Here is a 21,404-nt window from a genome sequence, read left to right as displayed (position 1 = left end):
AAGCCGCACCCTCCTGGCCCCAGACGCCGGCAGGGCGGAGCCACGCGGCCGCAGCTCCGGCAGAGACGCGCTGCGCGGCGCGGCGCGGCGCGGCGCGGCGCGGGCTAGCGTTTGAGGCGTATGGGGCTACAACGGGAGCGGCTGCGCCGCTCGGCCGGGTCAGCGTCTTGCGCATGCGCGGATCCGGCGCCATTTTGGTGGCCGGGCGCGGAGGTGATTCCACACTGAGGAGAGCGCGGCGGCCGGGGTGGCGGTGGCAGCGTTCGTGTGCTCGGGTGTGAGTCGCCGAGGGAGGAGGCGGTGGTGGAAGAGGTGGCGGCGGTGGCGGTGGTCGTAGCGGTGGCGGAGGAGGCGGGTACGAATCAGCTGCGGGCGGAGACATGGCCAACATCGCGGTGCAGCGAATCAAGCGGGAGTTCAAGGAGGTGCTGAAGAGCGAGGAGGTCAGAAATGAACTCCCGGACATCCCCCACCTCAGTCCAGGGTGGGAGGGTTCTTCCAGTAGCGACTTCAATGTCCCCGGTAACCCCTGGGTGGCCCTCCTTGCGGTCGCCAATCTGCCTGTGGGGAAGCAGCAGTCTCCCCCTGCTTCCGTCGCCTTCCCCTCCCCTCCCCGGGCCCTGGGATGGACCGTCTCGCGGGCGGGTGGTCTGGAGAGGAACACGGTTTGGGGGGCAGATGGAGAAGGGGGCACTTCTTGGAGGGGTGTGAGCTCTAGAGAGAGCCCTGAGGCTGTGGCAACAGCTGGAAGTGTGGCTGTAGGGTGTGGAGGGAGCAGGCCGAGCCTGAGAAAACCCGGGAAGTGGGTTGGGGGAAGGGGAAAGGTGGTAACTGGATCCGGAGAGCCGCGCTGCTCAAAGGCCCACACTTTTAAGGGTATTCTATATTATAGCCTGTTTGGCCTCCACTGTCCTTTCCTTAGGGAAGGAAGGAAGGAACGGTAAGGATCTTAGGTGTTGACGAAAAGAGACGATCAGAGTTACTCCTCTTAGTTCGGTGTTGGGAGAGAAGAGGAGACATAAGGAATACTATTTTATTTGAATGGGGGGATAAGGGAATTTTCACCTGAGGTAGGAAATTAATTCCAAATTAGATTATCTCGTTTTCACGCTCCCCCCTCCCCCCCCCCCCCCCCCATTCCTAGGCCTCTTCTGTTGACATCTAAATCTTTTTGACTGGGTGAAGGCAAGTTGTTTGGTGTATTAAAGGCATTTAAATATTTTTCGTTAGGAAAAAATAATGGAGAGTATAAGTAGCTTATTTCAAAATACTGTTTACAAGTTACATATCAGTCTCTCTTAACACAATGCCTCTGTGACTGTTGGGTTGTGCCATGAAACTTCATTATGATGTCCCTCATAGTTAACTTCTTACTTTTGAAAAACAACCCTATTTAAAACATGAGATTTCACCAGATATTAGTACATTATTATATCTCCTTATTGAGTAGGTTTATCCCGATGTAACCTGAAATTATTAAAAAAAAATTTTTTTTTTTGGTCTCAAGCTGTTTATGAGTCCTGAGGAATTTAAATACTTTAGTGTTGGCCATATTTATGTATATAACATATTCACAACATCCTAGTGATTTGACTCAAAACTATGCAATTATCGGTACAATTTTTCATACCCAAATCAACAAGAATGTCAAATTTTTCCTCCTTGGATTTAACAGAGATGAAAAAGTAATACTGAAATAGTTATTTTCAAGATATCACATACCATTATAGAATGTATCATTGCTATTTGTATTTTTCTTATGTTGAACTTTGATAATCCCAAAGATTTGTGAAATTCAGCATTCTAAGTATGTGATGAGTAATTAACATAAATAACACTTGAGCTTTATATCACTGATTCTACAGTTATTATCTTTCCAGTTAGACTTGGAGAATATAATTCTTTAAAATTACTTAAAAATAACAAATACTAGCAGATTTACTGAAGGTTGTAGTATATAAATAATGATCTGTTTTACAGAGCATGTGTATGAACTCTGACCTCTGTATTTGTTCAAGTGCCAAAACTCTGAATGGAAGGATGACTTTGTATTTTTTGTGGTACAGTGCAGAAATAGGGTCATAAATGTCTGTACTGATAAACAGTGAAACAATGATTCTAACTTTTTATTTGCAAGAAAATATATTCCAGCACAGTTGACATATATGTTCCTAGTGAAAGATTCATCTAATACTGTTGCCAACAGCCTAAAACATTTTTTTCAATAAAGTTGTACATGCCTGAAACTTAATGTAAGACTTCTAATACTTTATTTTTTATTACTTAAAAATGGTAAGTTGCTGCTTGTAATTCATATGGTCTCTTTGCTTTATACGAGGAGGCTTTCACCATATTTTTAGTACTTCCAATTAAAGCTTAAAAAAATCTTGTATTGCTCTCGCAATGCCTATTGTTAAAATAATACTGCTCTTTATATGTAAGGGATGATGAGGGCTGGCTTCAAGTAAGCGTTATAGTTTTTCAGACGAAGAGAACAGGAAATGCAAACACAAATTATTTTAAGAAGAGTGCCTTTATAAATTTGGAAGGAAACTTCTTCCAGAAAAGAAGTTGCAAAGAACATTAAGGAAAGGGTCAAATAATTTAATCTGGATTATAACCAATAAAGAGCTTTATTTTAACCAATATTGTATTTCATCCTATTTTAGTAGGCCCAGTTCTAAAGTGTATTATGTTGGTTTTTTATTTGGAGCTCTTTGAAGGACTTGTACAATCCACATGTTTCCTTATTAAGTGTGTAAATGCAGTATTTTGAGCGTCTGGTCAATCAAGTATTTCATCATGTCAGCTATGTAAATCTCCAGTTTACAAAGTTTGTTTCATATGCTTGTATTTACTAAGAATACTGACTGATTTAAGGGCTTTTTTTTTTTTTTTTTAAGTTCTTTTATAAAGATAGCTGATACCTGCTGATTCTGACCTTAAGAAGTTATAAGTGGGCATTCTTGGAGTGTGTTAATTAAAATATAGCCTCCAAGATAAATCACATGTGAAAAGCAAGGTGCAGAATAGTGTGGAGGAGGCCACTATTTGTGTTGGAAGAAGGGGGAAATATGTGTATTTGTCTCTGCAGGTGAAAGGATTAGTGAGGAGAAATTGCTAAAATGTATTAGTTATGTATAAAGGATTTGGGTGTCTGGGGTAACTGGCATCAGAGGATCCCTTTTGAATTTTGAGACATGCAAATATGTTATTTACTTAATAAATAAAGGCATCTAGGCCTTTTTTTCCTGGAAACTGTTTGGAAATCCATCCTTTTATGTGTCAGACATTAATTTTAAATCTGTGTGAATTTTAAGTAGTATTTCAAATTGCCAGGAATGGGAAATTGATTAAAGTACCTTTTATAGTTACTTTATGAGTCGAATTACATAAGTGTTGATTGTGAGGATATAATAAAACTATAATCTATATTCACAGATTGTGTTATTATTACTACTGTTAACAATAACCACTATTTGTAGAGTGGCTCTCAGTACCATTTATTTATGCATTATTGCTAATTTTCAAGAACAATTCTTTAAATTAGAGATTCAAAGAAGTTAGATAATTTGTCTGTAAACATACAGGTTTTGGGTTTGGATCTAGATCTCCTAGTTTTTATATTGTATCACACTGTCATGACTTTCCAAGGATAGGCATACTTTAATTATTTAAAAATAGTTGAGACTGGTTTGTGTTGCTGGTTAAAGGATTTAAACCAATCTAATAGTTTAAACATTAAAATAAGTGTTACCTGTAATTAAAGATTTACTTGCATTTCAATACGCAAAATCCTTTTAAATTTGAAGCTCAGTGAAGTAAAATGCCCTTAGGTCAATGCACGTACTGTTGTTTGTTTTTGTGTTATATATTACCTGTAGTTTTTTCATATTGTAGCTGCACTTTGCTAACATTCTTTTTAGGATTCCAATAGGGAATATTTAAATCTGTGGCATTAAAAATTGGTTTCATGAAAACTGTTACTGTGTAAGTTTTCTTTTAAGTGTTTAAATGGATTTTGTATTTAGTGTCATTTTAAGTTTAATATATTTTATCTATAGAGCTAGTAGGCAAATCTTTAGAAGTTAAAGCCTTGGTTACTGTAGACCATAGTTCCTCATTTTTGGCACTGTTGACATTTTAGGCTGATAATGAATTCTTTGCTGTGGGTGGCTCTCTGAGTTGTAGGATGTTAAGCAGTATCCCTGGCTTCTATCACTGGTGGCCGGTAGCATAGCCAACCCTCCTCCCTACCCTCCCTGCCAGTTATAAACTAAAAATGTCTGCAGACTTTGCCAAATGTTGAGAACCACTGCTATAGAAAAAACTCTTTAGAAGAACGTTTCAGACTATTAACTATGTAAGATGTGTGGTATAATTTATTGAAAGGATGAATGAACAGTAAAGGTACAAAAAAATTTTATAACATGGCTATTACTAGCTTTCAATGTTGTTTTGTTTTTAAGACTTTTAAGTTTTTCCCTTTGTAAATTAATGATCATCTTTTTCTTGTAAACTTTTTCCTTTTTGATTTAAAGAGAAAGGTGAAATTCCCTGCTGAAAATGAATGTAACCAGAATTTGAACGATATTTTTAATAAGAGTACAAAAGTGGTTTGCTTTCACAGTTACATAAGTTATAGCTCTGTATAACTTAAATAGTGTGCGTTATGGGGTTCTCTGTGTGGATTGAGTGAGGAAAGCTTTTGATTGGGTAAAACAAAAAAAAAAAGGAGTCTGGCTCAATAATACTGTTTGGGTTGCATTTCTTGTTTTATTTCATTATTATAAAGGTTTTGATCAGGCATAGCTTAAATTTTTTTTTTAGTGTTTATTTATTTCTAAGAGAGAGACAGAGCATGAGTGGGGGAGGAGCAGAGAGAGGGGGAGACACAGAATCCAAAGCATGCTCCAGGCTCTATGCTGTCAGCACAGAGCCCGACGTGGGGCTCGAACCCACGAACCATGAGATCATGACCTGAGCTGAAGTCGGGCACTCAACCTACTAAGCCACCCACGCGCCTCTGATCAGGCATAGATTTAAATGCATAGGGGATTCCCTAGCATGTCACCATTTTGTAAAGAATATGTGTTCTTATTTTCCAGTAAATAATGATATTAACAGTTATTGAGCATATTGACCATAGCCCCAAGAGACTTGGTTGGAGATAGATTAAAACTTAGTTAAATACAAAGGGTAAATATTATGGGAGTTCTGAGGGTGTGTGTATGGAGGGAGGGTTTTTTTTTTCTTTTTTTTTTTTTAAGTTTTCATTTTAATTCCAGTTAACATACAGTGTTATCTTAGTTTCAGGTGTACAATATTGGAGGGAGGTTTTTGAGCTAGGGTCCAAAGGAAGGTTAAGACTGACCTCAAATTTCAGAAGACAGTGCCAGAGGAATTACAGGAATACTGGAATTTATAAGTACATTTTTTTTTTCTGTAGGCACCTGAATTGGAACTAGGGAGCAGAGATGATTGGCGAAAATTAGGCAAGAGACACATTTTCATATTTTGAAAGATTGCATACACAGCCCTGATATACTGTAAACACGGTTGTGGAATTAGCACCTAAGTATCTTCACTGTTATCTTTAGGAAAAAACACCTTTTTCATATCAAAGTAAAATTTAACAATAAGGTGTGACCAGCACCCAGATCAGATCTGAAACATTATAAGCACCATAGGAACCCCCAACTGCCCCTTTCTAGTCACTTTCTGACTTGTTTTTTGAGAGAGCGATGGAGACAGAGCATGGGAACAGGGGAGCGGCAGAGAGAGACTCCCAAGCAGACTCTACACTGTCAGTGCGGAGCCCGATGCAGGGCTCAAACCCACAAACTGGGAGGTCATGATCTGAGCTGAAACCAAAGGTCAGACACTTAACCGACTGAGCCATCCAGGCGCCCCACTTTCCTGACTTCTAATAGCACAGATTAACTTTAAATATGTTTGAGTAAAGAATAGACACAAGTGTATACTATATGTGTTTTAATTTTGAAGGTTTTCAAAAGATAACCTTTAAAATATTTGTTCAAAAAATATTAGTGGTGTGTGTGTATATATATATACATACACATACATAACGTGTACAGCAGACTTTTGGCAATGAAAAAGAATGAAGTCTTGCCATTTGCAACAATGCGGATGGAACTACAGCGTATTATGCTAAGCGAAATGTCAGAAAGACAAATACATGATTTCACTCAAGTGGAATTTAAGAAACAAAACATGAACATAGGAGAAGAGAAGGGAAAAGAAGATAAAAACAGGGAGGCAAACCATGAGACTCTTAAATACAGAGAACAAGAAATTGAGGGTTACTGGAGGGGAGGTGGGTGGGGGGATGGGCATTAAGGAGGGCACTTGCTGGGATCAGTACTGGGTGTTGTATGTAAGTGAAGAATCACTGGATTGTACTCCTGACACCAATACTACACTGTGTGTTAATTTGAATTTAAATTAATAGTGTACTATATATATCTACTCATGTACTATATACTACATATAATAGTGTCTTAGAAAACATGTTAAAATGCATGGAGTATTAGAATTGAAAGACACCATACATCTAGGCCAAATTCCTCATCTATAAGATCAGGAAACAGGCCTAGAGAGAGATTGATTGTTGTTCAGTGACACAGATCTGGTTAACTAACCCAGGCTTTTTGCATACCAGTCCATTCCACCCTTTATATATGGTCACTTTACTGGACTTTTTTTTATAATGTTATTTTTGAGAGAGAGTGAGGAAGGGACAGAGAGAGGAGAGGAACAGAGGATCCGAAACGGGCTCTGTGCTGACAGCAGCGAGCCCAGTGGGCTCCAGCTCATGAACATGAGATCATGACCTGAGCCAAAGTCAGATGCTTAACCAACTGAGCCACCCAGGTGTCCTGGTAGTGTTTTTTTTCCATGAATAATACTATAAATGCTAATAAAACTTCAAGTAAGAGTGACAATTTAATATTGGCTATTGTATTTAAGTATATCTTGCTTTTTTTCCCCCTTTCGGTGTTAGAACTTAAATTTGGGAGGAGGCAGAGATATTTCACTCCTTAAGCATGATACAGTAAATTTAGCTTAGTAATTAAGAGCGTGGGCTTCAGAATTTGATTTGATTTGAGTCCTGACTTTTCTACACTTAACCTGCAGCACTGACTCTGTATCTTAGTTTTCTTATTTGTAAGAATGTAGGAAGATTAAGAGCATCTGTACAGTGCTTAGATCAATGCCTAGGACATATAAATGAATAGCCTATAAGATACCAAAGTTAGTGATATGTTCATATTCTGCTTATTGTTGTTCTTGGATCCTTCAGTGGTGTAGTGATAGCTCTATGAGAATTTGCCTCAAGAAAAGATTTAAGATGAAGGAGCTTTAGTACTTCTGATAGTGATTCTTTGTCATCTGTTTGCAAACAACCTGTGGCCAAGGGGAATTCAGAAGGATATATCTGGGTTTTGTTCTCAAGGTGTTAATCTTTCTTTAGGAGACAGTTAAAAATTGGGGAAGAGTTTGTTAAAATGTGATCTTTTTAAGTGAAAAAGAAATACATTATTTGGAAGCCTTTCAGATAATACAGTGGATTATTTGGGATTTCTTGATATGGCTTTGGTTGCTTTGAACTGAACTAAGAAAACCAGATTCTAATTCTATGGTCTGTGTAATCTTCAATCTCTTCGTAAAATTCCTAATTTATTTTTTATTCATTTATTTTTTTAAATTCCTAATTTAGGGGTGCCTGGGTGGCTCAGTCGGTTGAGCGTCCGACTTCGGCTCGGGTCACGATCTCGCGGTCCGTGAGTTCGAGCCCCGCATCGGGCTCTGGGCTGATGGCTCAGAGCCTGGAGCCTGCTTCCGATTCTGTGTCTCCCTCTCTCTCTGTCCCTCCCCCGTTCATGCTCTTTCTCTGTCTCAAAAATAAATAAACATTAAAAGTTTTTTTTTAATTCCTAATTTAAAATTGGGTCTTGGAAGCTAGAAAGTGGCAGTCACATCCATCTAACATCCGTGGTGGTCTCTTAGTAATTCTGAGATGAGATAACTTCATTTCATCCAAAATTCTTGCCCTTTTTCTTCCTTTAGTTCTTTGTTTTTATTACAAATTTAAAATAATAAATACCTATAGTTGAATGCATGTTGTCTGCCGTTTTATGTGTATGGCAGCCTTATGAGATTGATGTTATTCTTGTTTTCCAGATTAGAAAATTGGAGCTCTGAAGAAACTAAATAATTTACTCAGTATCAAGCAATTTATTGGTGGAACAGGGGTTTGAAACCAGGTCTCTGACTCCCAGACATTTACTGATTAAGGTGTAAAAAAGAGTGTACAATCATATCTTCTGCTTGCTTCCTGCTCATTATTATTAAAGATTTTTTTTAAATTATGGAATATTTTACACTTAGAAGTTTAGAAGACAGTCGGTGTGAACATCTTTTATGTCCATGGTATAGATTTAACAGATCTTAACTCTCTCATACTAGATTAACTTTTAACTCTCCCCTCTCCCCCAAGAAATAAAACAAAACATACAGATGAAGATCACTTTGTAACCTTTTCCCTATTCCATTCTCTTAGAAGTAATCACGTGCAGAAGATGGCCTATATCCTTTCCATTCATACTTTTGTTTTTACTATTGAAACCATAGTATTTTTGAGTGTAAAAATACTTTTTAGTGTTTTTAAAAGTTTAAAAAATTTTTTTCATAGTTGACTAATATTCTAAATTGGCAACTTTTCTTCTTAGCCTTTTTTTTTTTTTTTTTTTTTTTTTTAGAATTTGTCCATGGCAATGAATATTGCTTTAGTTCTTTAAATTATGTAGAATTCCACATCAGGTTTTGTTTGTTTCTTTATTCATTCTCAATGGGCAGCATGAACTTTCAACATTTAGCCCTTTAAAAAAAAGAGAAAAAAAAAAGAAAAAAAATCAAACATTATTATGTTTTCTTGGGCACATAAGAATTTTCCTAGGAAGTAGAATTGCAGGATCTGTGTGTGTTTTGCATCTTTTACATCACTGGGTGTTGCTTCATTGTTCTATGGATGATTGTATCATTACACTTCTCTAGTGGTGTATAGGTTCTGGTGACCTGACATTTGTAAGACTTAGATTTTTGTCAGGGCCCCTGGGTGGTTCAGTTGTTTAAGCGTCTGACTCTTGATTCCAACTGTTAATTTTGTCTCAGGTCATGATCTTGGGGTTTGAGAGATTGAGCCCCATGTGGGGCTCTGCTCTCATAGTGAAGAGCCCACTTAAGATTCGTTCTCTCTCTCTCCCTCCCTCTCCCCTCCTTCTCATACACACACACACACACACACACACACACACACACACACTAAATAAGCATAAAAAAAAGGACTCAGATTTTTGTCAGTCTGATGGATGTGGAATTGTAGCTTATTCTAATTTTAATTTCCTTCACCAGTAGAGATATTAAGCATATTTTTGTGTTTATTGGCCATTAGGCGTTCTTTTGTGAATTTAGTGTTTTCATTCCTTACCCATTTAAAAAAATTTGGATAGTTTGTATTTTTCTTATTGATTTGCAGAAATTCTTTATGTATTTATATGTATTTATATGTATTTACATTATGTGACTTTTTTTAACTTTTGTGCTCTTTTAAAATTGTGGTATGCTATACATGTAAAACTTAAACATCTTGTATATTTTTAAGTGTACAGTTTTAACGGCATTCATTAACATTGTACAACCATTACTACCATCCATTTCCAGAACTCATTTCATCTTGTAAAACTGTGAAACTCCCACCAAAAACTCTTTACTTCTTTGTTGCTCAGTCGTGGAATTCATCACTGTACTTTTTGTCTATGAATTTGACTATTACATGTTATTTGTCCTTTTATGACTGTCTTATTTTGCTTAACTTTGTCATATTTATTATCTAACTGAAGTTTAATTTTTAAGTAGTCACATTTTTTGGGCAGTACCTCTGCCTCAGTTGAGTGTGCAACTCGATCTTGGGTGAGTTCAAGCCCCACATTGGGGGTAGAATTTACTTGAAAGAAAGCAAGAAGTCACATTTTTCTATCTTTTCCTATATGGTATGCTTTTTGTATTTTGTTTAAGAAATCTTTTCCTACTTTGATTATTTTAAAGATATTCTATGCTTGGTTATAGGAACAAATATAGGTTATATTCCCTAACTTTTTTTTTTTTTTTTTTTTTTAGCGTTTATTTATTTTTGAGAGACAGAGAGAAACAGAGCACAAGCAGGGGAGGAGCAGAGAGACAGAGAGAGGGAGACACAGAATCTGAAGTAAGCTCCAGACTCCCCAGCTGTCAGCACAGAGTCTGACGTGGGGATTGAACCCACGAACCGTGAGATAATGACCTGATCTGAAGTCAGATGCTTAACTGACTGAGGCACACAGGTGTCTCCCCACCCCACCACCCCCGGTTTTTTTGTTTTTTTTTTTTGTTTGTTTTGTTTTGGTATTCCTTAACTTCTGCGTTCAGGCTTTTATCCTGACCATATCATATGGAAGTTACTTCAGGCATTACCAGTATCTTCCGATACATCAGACTAACTTCTCAGCGGTCCATTTTGTATACCTTTCACTTCCATTTCTGTATCAGAACTTGCCTCTTTTGGTTACTCTGATCCTGCTTTTCTGGTTTTCCTTGAATACTATCATTTATTTTTTGTTTTTGTTTTTGTTTTGAGAGATCACACATGCACTCGAACAAGGGAAGGGGACAGAGGAGCAGAGGGGGAAAAAGAATCTTAGCAGGCTTCCTGCCTAGTACAGAGCCCGACTCAGGGCTTGATCTCATGACCATTAGGTCATGACCTGAGCTGAAATCATGAGTTGGACACTTATCCAACTGAGTCACTCAGGGGCCCCTGTGTCACTACTCTTGGTAAGTTGATTTCTTCTCCCATTCTCCATTTATCTTCTAAATCTTTGTTTCCTCTTTTACATTCCTTTTAAACACTCTAGGTCAAGTTTGCAAAGCTCAGATGGGCTATTTATAGTAAAACTGTTTGCTTATTTACACTTAAGTTCTCTGCAACCTCTGTTCAACCCTCCTAGTGCCACGCCACAGAATTTAATTTTTAAAATATGATCTTGTCATTTTCCTTTAGGTTTTCTACTGCCCATTGTACAAAGTCAAAACTTGTATACTTTTGTTCTAGTCTATCTTTCCTGACCGATATCCTGTCAAGTCTCAACACAGTTGCATGCCTACATGTACTTCACTCTCTCAGACCTTCAGCTACACTAAATTGCATACTGTTTAGTGCTGTGTCTGCCTGGGATAAGCCCTTACCTCCTCCTTTGCCTTTTGAAATTTACTTACCCTAAGATGCCTCTCCTGATAAATCTCTCATGAAAACACAGTTTACTTTTGTTCTCCAGTGTCACTTAGTCAGGATTTTGTTAGAGCAGTTACTGTATTGGTAACTGTACATATGTTTTTCTGCTCCTACTCGATATCATTGAGCTCCTTGAGATACTTACTCATCTTTATTTCTTCACCTTGTATAATGCCTGGAATGTAGTGTGGGCTTAGTAACATTTAAAATAAGCCACGGTGCTTGGATGGCTCAGTCAGTTGAGTGTTCAACTCAACTCAGGCCATGATCTTACGGGTCTTGAGTTCTAGCCCCACCTTAGGCTTTGTGCTGGCAGCATGGAGCCTGCTTGGATTCTCTGTCTCCCTCTCTCTCTGCCCCTCCCCTGCTCATGCTTGCTCTTTCAAAAATAAACATTAAAAAAACATTTTAAGCCAAAAAAAACTTTGATAGGCACCTAATATTTTTTTGGAGCTGCTGTCCAAAGTGCAAAACCTTTGCATAGGTTTAGGGCAGGCCTGTTAACTCGGTTAATTATTTTCAGCCTTTTTGCAATTACATATTTTTCTAGTGATTACAAATGCAGGACTAGTATATGTAACCTTCTCTCAAGTGACTGGGTATTTTTAGGTTTCTTTGTTTTGTGTGGACTCTCCTATTTGGAATTGGCATACTCAAGTGTAGATTTCTGATACTATTGCTTTTAAGCAGTGATAATACATTTTGTGCTTCATTTTTCTTAAATCATTTTGTAGTAGTTCCTTTTTTCTTTAAATATATAGAATATACTGAAGTTTATGCATCTGTTGAACATTTGGTTATTTTCCAGCTTTTGCTGGTGTACATGGGTAAGAATTTTGGGTGTGTATCTTAGAGTCATTGGGTGTTTGAATGAGGTATTAGGTGGTTAGATGTGTCAGACATTGTATCTATAGGCTTGCTCATACTTTGGCTATATCCTTAGGTGTTTACTTAGGTGCTTTATCTTCTGGCTCTTAGGAACTGTGAGTGTGAGTCATTGAAGGAAGAGACTTATCTTACATTTTCAGTTCTCCATTGTTTAGCACACTGCCAGGTAAGCAGGAAGCACTTGTTTTCCCGCATGAGTTTAAGGACTTTTTTAAGTGCCAGGGAGCTCATCCCCAATCACTGTAAAAGTAATACTGCTTATTCTGCTTCTGAGACTAGGGACTTTATAGTATATTGATAAAGGTGGCCTCTAGACGAAGTTGGGTTTCTGTTTAAGTGTTGATAATGTAGTCAGGTTGTGATTTGGGGTAATAGTCAAAGCCAAAAACTGGGAAATAAGATGGTGGAAAGGCAATCTATTTTTGTTTTATTCTGTAGTTTTCCCTGTTAAAGATTTCAAGGAGCATCTATTCAATATTATATATGACATCGTCTGTATCAGTGTGGGTTAACTCTTAAGTTTACGTTTTCTCCACTTATTCAACAAATATTTATTGAATGCCACCTATGTTTATTAGTAAGATATGGTCTATGCTATTATGGACTAAATTATGGTCTAGTAAGGCAGTGACACATTGACAATTCTATGTATGTTTGTTGAGTTTAAATAAGGAGAACTGTGGGGGTGAGGTAACCTAACCTCAGGGAAAGAGTTCCTAGGGAATAACCCTTAAACTGAAACTTGGGAGGGTAAATTGGAATTAACTTAGTCATACATTAGGATGATCAATTCTTATATGCCTATAGAAAGCACTAATAATCATTATACAGTCAAGAATGTAGAACCATTTAATTACTTTTCCCTTTTAAATAAATAGCCAATTTTTGTGAATACAAAAGTAACACATACTTGCTTATTGAATTTTGGAAAATACATAGAACTATATAATAAAGTAAAAATTATGTGTAATCCTACCCCTGGGGATAATCCTTTTCTTATGTTTTTGTTTTGTTTGTGATATATTTTAGATATACAGAGAAACATCTTAATTTTGGTTATTTCCTTCCATTGGTTTTTAATGTATGTTCATATATACACGTATTTAGAAGTGGTTTTTTGTTTTTTAAGCGAGGCTTTTCTTAAAATGTTTATTTTTTTTTAATTCTTTTATTATTTATTTTTGAGAGAGACAGGGTGTGAGCAGGGGAGGGGCAGAGAGAGAGGGGGAGACACAAAACCGGAAGTAGCTCCAGACTCCGAGCTGTCAGCACAGAGCCCAACACGGGGCTTGAACTCCCAAACCATGAGATCATGACCCGAGCTGACTGAGCCACCCAGGTGCCCCTAATGTTTATTTTTGGGAGAGAGACTGAGCGTGAGCGGGGGAGGGGCAGAGAGAGAGGGAGACACAAAATCCAAAGCAGGCTTCAGGCTCTTCTGCTGTCAGCATGACGTGGGGCTCGAACCTGTGGACCGTGAGATCATGTCCTGAGCTAAAGTTGGATGCTTAACCGACTGAGCCACCCAGGCACCCCCATATTTAGAAGCTTTTAAAAGACCTTTGAATATAATTCGAATTTGACTTGCATCCCAGATTTGTAATTTTTAATGTCTTTTAGTCATTTGAAGCTGTCTTTCCCTACTAGAGTCCCTACTCTTGAGAAGCTCTAAAGTAAGCATCATGGCTCCTCTTCGTATCATCAGTATCAACATGTCTTTAATTTATTTAACAAATATTTGAAGGCTTCCTTTATGCTAGATATTGATATGTGCTGAGAATATAGTGATGAGTGGGGCAAGGTAAGACAGACAAACGATAAAAGTGCGGAGAAATATGTTGTATAGATGAAATTAATTAGTTGGGTTTTTTTTAATGTGTATTTTGAGAGAGAGCGTGCGTGCGCGCAGGTGTGCGCACAGGTGTGAGGGGGCAGAGTGAGGGAGACGTTGAATCCCAAGCAGGCTCCATTCTGTCAGCACAGTGAGATCATGACCTTAGCCTAAATCAAGAGTCAGATGCTTAATCGACTGAGCCATCCAGGAGCCCCTAACTGGTTGTTTTTGATTGGATGTTTAGAAAAGGCCTTTCCTAAGACTTTAGACTTAAATGGAGATCTTAATGATAAAGCTTGTTTCTAGGGGAAGAAAATTCCAGATCAGAGGAAATAGTTAATACAAAACCCATAAAGTAGGAATGAATTTGATATGTTTAAGCAAGCAAAAGGAGGTTATTGTAGCTGGAGTACTGTAGGTAAGAGGCAGAGAATGACGTAGGCAGGAGCCAGATGACATAAAACTTCTAGGCCCAAAGTAATGAGTTTGTATTTTAAGTGACTCTAAGAGTCATTTGAGGATTTAAAGAAAGAAAAGAACAAAATTTTTGTTTTTATTTAAAAAAAAATTTTTTTTTTCAACGTTTATTTATTTTTGGGACAGAGAGAGACAGAGCATGAACGGGGGAGGGGCAGAGAGAGAGGGAGACACAGAATCGGAAACAGGCTCCAGGCTCTGAGCCATCAGCCTCAGAGCCTGACGCGGGGCTCGAACTCACAGACCGCGAGATCGTGACCTGGCTGAAGTCGGACGCTTAACCGACTGCGCCACCCAGGCGCCCCCAAAATTTTTGTTTTTAAAAGACCACTTTGATGCCTTAAACTTCTGAGTAAGAAAAATAACGATTTGGGTGATGCCTGAATCCTCACTGCTAACGTGAGATGAGATGAATTTCTGAGTGGGTAAAGGTTGCCCCTAAGGTGACCTGCCTGTTTTGTGGGATACTTGGGAGTCAGGATCTGCCTGTCCCCCCTTAAAGACCACTTTCGCTGCTGTGTGGAGAATGTATTAACCAAAGATGTAAGGAAGAAGGATTTAGGAGTTAGGGGTTGAGTTTGGCTGGATGTAACCAAAGAAATGGTAGTAGTGGGTTAAATAATATGTAAAGTCAAGAGAGAAGTATCCTAGAGTTGCATGGTTAGAGGTTTTACAGTGTTAATAGACTACTAACTTTCAATTTACCAGTAGGAGTTTGACCCTTGTCCTTAAACTCTCAAAATGCCTGGCAGAGGTTCAGACAACATTTCTGAATTTTCAGAAAGGGAAACGCATTACCTACATGTCCAGCTGAGTTCATCCTTTTTAAAGAGCTTTCTGAGAAATCCCATTCAGTGACTTCTGTTTTTATTTATTTTTTATCCAGGATTGTGTCATAATTTCTTGGTTTAAGGAAGACTAGGAAATGTTTTTAGCGGAGCACATTGCTCCCCAGTTAAAATCAGCATTTCATTAGTAAGGAAAAAGAAAAGAAAATTAGTTAGGCATTTTGTCATGTGGGGGTGGGGAATGGCAGGAATGAATTTAGGAAGATTATTTGGGAAGCCTTTCTAGATAGCGTAGGCAAGAGATGATTGTAGCTTGGGGTTATGATAGAATAGGAGGCTGAAGAGAAGTATTTGGAATATGTTTTAAAGGTAGGGTCACAAGAGCTTGCTGATGTTACAGATGAAAAGTGAAGAAACGAGAAAAACACCTAGACTTTTGTCTTTAGCAACCAGACAGATGATGGTGCTAATTTCTGAGATGGGAAAGAGTGGGAGGAGCACATTGAAATTGTCTGGGAAGATTAAGATTTTTGCTTTGTTCTTGTTAAAGCTTAGACTGGATGACTTAACTCTAGGAGAATTTAGTTAGAAAAGGAGGGAGTCTAGGACAAAGTCCTGGTTTTTGTCATGGACCCCTAGCATGTTTTGAAGTTGAGCCTAGAAGAAACAACAAAAGATAAGAACAGTGAACTATTAGTGATATATTAGGAAAACCAGGGAGTGTGGTATCATTGAAACCAAGAGAAGACAGAATTCCAAGTGTGGTCAACTTTATTATGGTGCTGAGTGGGAGAAATGACATTGAATTTGAGATGCAGTGATTATTGATGACCTTGACTGGAATATTTTCATTGGAATGCTGAAGATGGAGTTATGATTGGAGAGAGTTAGTAAAAGAAAATGAGATAAGGAACTGACACCTTAAAAAGCTAAAGCAACTTTTTTAAGGCTTTGCTTTGACAGAGGAGCAGAGAAGAGAGGGGGAGCTGCATAAGAATATGACTTCAGAGATCTTTATTTTTTTTAAATGCTTCTTTATTTTTGAGAGAGAGAGACAGAGAGAGAGAGAGAGACAGAGTGAGAGTGGGGGAGGGGCAGAGAGAGGGAGACACATAATCCAAATCAGGCTCTAGGCTCTGAGCTGTCAGCACAGAGCCCAATGTGGGGCTCGAACCCACGAACTGTGAGATCATGACCTGAGCTGAAGTCAGACGCTTAACCAACTGAGCCATCCAGAGGCCCCAGCTTCAGAGATCTTTAAAAAAAATTCTGAGGGGCACCTGGGTGGCTCAGTCGGTTAGTCCTGCAACTAACTCTTCATTTCTGCTCGGGTCATGATCTCACGGTTCATGGGTTCGAGCCCTGCATTGGGCTCTGCACTGACAGTTCAGAGCCTGCTTGGGATCCTCTCTGCCCCTCCCTGCTTGTGCTCTCTCTCTCTCAAAATAAATAAACTTAGGGATGCCTGGGTGGCTCAGGCGGTTAAGCATTTGACTTCAGCTCACATCATGATCTTACGGTCCATGAGTTCGAGCCCTGCGTCGGGCTCTGTGCTGTCAGTTCAGAGCCTGGAGCCTGCTTCGGATTCTGTGTCTCCCTCTCTCTCTACCCCTCCCCCCACTCACGTTCTATTTATATCAAAAAATGAATAAACGTTAAAAAAATTTAAAAATAATAAACTTAAAAATTGATATTGATTATATTTATGTGTTGATGGATGGGAGAAATTGATTATACTAGAGAAAGGAGGAGTAATTGAATGTGTAAAGTTCTTGAGAAGAACGGAGGGGTGGTATCACTAGCATAAATGGAGGGATTAATCTGTAATAGGAGCAAAGACACTTAGGGCAAATGTTAAGTTTTCATTTGGGATTTGTGGTCTTCACTTGAACATGAGACCAATTAATGATGGTTGTGTGTTATTGTCCCCAACCCCAGCAGTGCTGCTTCAGGCAGACACAGAAAGGATTTTTGTTTTTTGTTTTCAAGTTAATTGGGGAATAAGTTTAACTAGCAGTGGGTCTTTGCCTTATGAGTACCTCGAAGGAACAAAAGCACCAAGGTTTGCAAGGGAGTGATTGATAATGAGGGAGAATGGTGATGTTCGATTAAGCCAGCTAGTAGCTAGGTTTGGAGTACTAAAGGGAACTTGATTTCAAGAATTTCGGAATCTGAGAAACTTGAAATGGATTTCAGAGAAGGTGCAATTTTGGTGATGACAAAATCAAGTGTATGGCCATGGGTTTAAGATCTTATGGTCTGTAAATATCAGAAGCACAGTCTTTGTTTCCTTGTTCTTTTTTGAGAATTTAGAAATGTACAAAGATGACACATGTAAGCAACAATCTCATCAGTCACAGATATCTGTTGCTATTACCATCCTTTTTTTCTTTATACCAAATCAATGTCTTGGTTACATACTAAGTATTGTTTTGTACTTTTTTCTCTTAATATATCTTGTATTTTCTGTGTGACATTAAATATTCTTTTAAAACATTTACTGTTTAGGGGTGCCTGGCTGGCTCAGTTGGTGGAGTATGCGACTCTTGATCTCGGGTTGTGAGTTTGAGCCCAAATTTGGGTGCAGAGATTACTTAAAAATAAGATCTTTACCTGGATGGCTCAGTGGGTTCAGTGTCCAATTCTTGATTTCAGCTTAGGTCATGATCTCATGGTTTGTGAGTTTGAGCTCCATGTTGGGCTCTGTGCTGACGGTGCAGAGCTTGGTTGGGATCCTCTGTCCTTTCTCTGCCTCTCCCCTGCTCATTCTCTTTCTCTCAAAAATAAACTTTTTAAAAAGTTTAAAAAAAAAATAGGGGTGCCTGGGTGGCTCAGTTGGTTAAGCATCCGACTTTGGCTCAGGTCACGATGTCACAGTTGGTGAGTTCCAGTCTTGCGTCAGGTTCTGTGCTGACTTGTGTCAGGTTCAGAGCCTGGAGCTTGCTTTGAATTCTGTGTCTCCCTCTCTCTCTGCCCTCCCCTGCTCACACTGTCTGTCTCTCTCAAAAAAAAGCCATTAAAAATTTAAGTAAAAATAAGTAAAATCTTTAAAACAAAATGTTTACTTTTTAAATATTAAATAGTATTAAATATTAATAGTAAGTTACATATTTAATATTTGGTATTGCCTGACTAAACCATCCTTTTTTTTTTATTATTTATTTTTTTTAAGTTTTATTTAAGTAATGTTTACACCCAACATGGGGCTCGAACTCCCAACCCCAAGATCAGGAGTTCTATGTTCTTCCCACAGAGCCAGCCAGGTGCCCCTAAACCATTCTTTTGTTGAACATTTAAAAGTTATTTTTTCCACTGTGTGTGTGTAGAGAGAGAAAATGGAGTATCTTTACATAATTTTTATATGAGTTTATTTTCCTAAGATAGATTTCCTGGAAAAAAGTTACTGGGTCATAGTGTCTGAACTTTTCATATGCTTATGACCAAAGTGCTTCCCAGAAAGTTTGTTGTCAATTTCTGTAGTACTGGCACTGCATGAGGCAGCCCATTTCATCATATTCTCACCATTAATACAATCTTTTTTTAAGGTCAAATAGAAAAATCAATTGTCCAATTTTATTTTTTTATTTAAGTTTTTATTAAGAAAACTTTTGGGGCACTTGGGTGGCTCAGTTAGTTGAGTCTGGCTTTAGCTTAGGTCCTGATCTCACAGTTGTAGGTTCAAGCCCCACATCGGGCTCTGCTGACAGCTCGGAGCCTGGAGCCTGCTTCAGATTCTGTGTTTGTCTCTCTCTCTGCCCCACCCCCGTTGTGCTGTCTCAAAAATAAGTATTTTAAAAAATTAAAAAATTTTTTCAAGTGGAAATTTGAAATATACTTACATTCTCACTACCTAGGTTGAACGATTGTTAATGTTGCTGTTATGAAGATAATTCACTACCAAAATCTTGAGCATATATCTCCTAAAAATAACATTCTTTTACGTAACCATGGTATCATTATCCTATCTAAGAAAATGTTAATTCCTTGATATCTAATATTCATATTACCTCAGGTAACTAAAAACTGTTTTCATAGTTTTTTGGGGGGCGGAACAGGATCCACTTACAGTTTACAAATTGCATATGGATGTAATTTTTAGTCTTTTAAAATTTACACTGGTTCTCCCCCACACACCCTTCTTTTTTTTTCCTTTTTTTGACACTGCAAAATCCTGGAGATTTCCTTATGGTGGTGCTTTTTATATTTATTATAAACTGGGAGTTTATGTGTAAAGCTTTGACTAGGTTCAGTTAGACATTTTTGACAAGTATAGTATATAGTTCATACTGAGTCAATTTAATAGATCTGTAATAATATCAGGTTGTTTAGTGATGCTAGGTCAGTTGGATCTTGCCTGAGTCAGTTATTTCATTGGGGGTTGCAGAAATTTGGTTTTCCTAATTACCAATTTTACATTTGTATAGCTAATTATATATATATGTATATATATGTATATATATATATATAATATGTCTACATGTTATATATACGTATATGCACACACAGTATTCTTTTAGAAATGAGTTTTCTGTCACCAACTGGAATGAAAATTATTATTAAAGATTTGGTATAATAGTCATCTCCACTGGCAATAAATGGTTCTTTCTTTCTTTCTTTCTTTCTTTCTTTCTTTCTTTCTTTCTTTCTTTCTTTCTTTCTAAGTTCATTTATTTTGAGAACTAGAGAGAGTGTGTGAGCAGGGGAGGGGCAGAGAGGGAGAGAGAGAATCTCAAGCGGGCTTGGCACTGTCAGGGCAGAGTCTGACTCAGGGCTCTAACAAACTGTGAGATCATCACCTGACCCCAAGTCAAGAGGCGCTTAACCAACTGAGCCACCTAGGTGTCCCATCCTCTTTCTCTTTCTTTCTTATCAGTGTGTGGATGTCTTAGTCCACCTGTGTTACCATAACAAAATGTCATAGACTGGATGGCATAAACAAAAATTAATTTTCTGACAATTTTATTAGAGTTGGAGACTTCCAAGTCACAGCTTCAAAAGCAATTTGAGATTTGTTTCAGTTGTTTGAAATTTTTGTGGTTAAAATAACATTTATGCAAAATAAATTCATGTTGAATTTTATGAAAGTGTTTGTGTTTAGGGGTGCCTGGGTGGCTCAGGGTGTCCAACTCTTGATTTCAGCTCAGGTCATGATCTAACAGTTCCTGTGATTGAGCCCCACCTTGGCTCTGTGCTGACAGTGTGGCACCTGCTTGGGATTCTTTCTTTCCCTCTTCGCCCCACCCCTGCTTGGTGCACATGCACTCTCTCTCAAAGTAAATAAACTTAAAAAAAAAGTGTTTAGATGGAAGGATTACTCTAAGTGATAGAAGTAATAGTGTAGTTTGTCTTTCCCTTTTTTAAGAAAACTAATTTTGTCTCAGTTTTAGATACATATTCTTTGTCAAAGTAAAGGCTGTATTTGTCAGATTAAGGCATTTCCAGATACCTTTTTGATAAAAGTTTTCATGGAGTGAAGTCATTCTTGAATTCTTAGAATAAATCCCTCTTGGTCATAGTAAATAGTACTTTACATTTGTAATGGTATATCAACCAAGATTTTACTCAGAGTTGTATGTCTTTTCAGTGAGACTTGCCTGTATTTGTTCAGAATTGTCCTGGTTAAGTTTGGGGGCATCAAAGCCATATTTATTTTACAAAATGTGTTTATGATTGTTCTATCCATTTCATTGTTTTGAAACCATATGGGATTATTCTTTGTAAATTGGGGTGGATGTGTGTTTGAGAACCAGGTGGCTTTTTAGAGTGGTTGCTGAAAGGCATATTTTTTGTGAATCTTTCTTTTTCTGTGTTAATATTTTGTTCACATTCAAAATGTTTGTCAGTTTAGGTGTCTTTTAAAAAAACCTTTTACGTAATACATCTCATTATTTATGACGTTATTAATGTGTAAGTAAACTGAGGGCATGGTTTGCCTCAGTTTTTAGTTTCTTTTCTTTTTCCTGCCTTTAGTTTACTTATTCTTTGTCTTAACAGTTGAGCCTGTGACTTTTCAATTTTATTTTAGTTCCATGTTTCTCTTCCTTTTTGTTTCAGGTTTTTTTGTTTG

At 37.9% G+C, this 21,404-nt stretch overlaps 1 protein-coding gene and 1 non-coding gene across 2 annotated transcripts in view; both read left to right on the top strand.

Moving 5' to 3' along the window:
* Positions 1-283: 283 nt before the first annotated feature.
* Positions 284-21,404, top strand: part of UBE2K (ubiquitin conjugating enzyme E2 K) — a 72,762-nt gene continuing 51,641 nt past the window's right edge. The window contains exon 1 of the mRNA XM_086705212.1: positions 284-443. Coding sequence (XP_086561338.1) covers positions 381-443 — 63 coding nt within the window. The 5' untranslated portion in view covers positions 284-380. The remainder of the gene's footprint in view (positions 444-21,404) is intronic.
* On the top strand, positions 14,885-15,038 carry LOC112859226 (U12 minor spliceosomal RNA). The gene has a single exon (XR_003223504.1). It is a non-coding gene; the product is annotated as a U12 minor spliceosomal RNA (small nuclear RNA).

The sequence above is a fragment of the Puma concolor genome, chromosome B1 (assembly GCF_028749965.1).
Source record: "Puma concolor isolate L17-30 chromosome B1, mPumCon1.1.hap2, whole genome shotgun sequence".
Classification (NCBI taxonomy): domain Eukaryota; kingdom Metazoa; phylum Chordata; class Mammalia; order Carnivora; family Felidae; genus Puma; species Puma concolor.
The sequence above is the reverse complement of the archived record's forward strand: the minus strand, read 5'-3'. Positions and strand labels throughout refer to the sequence as shown.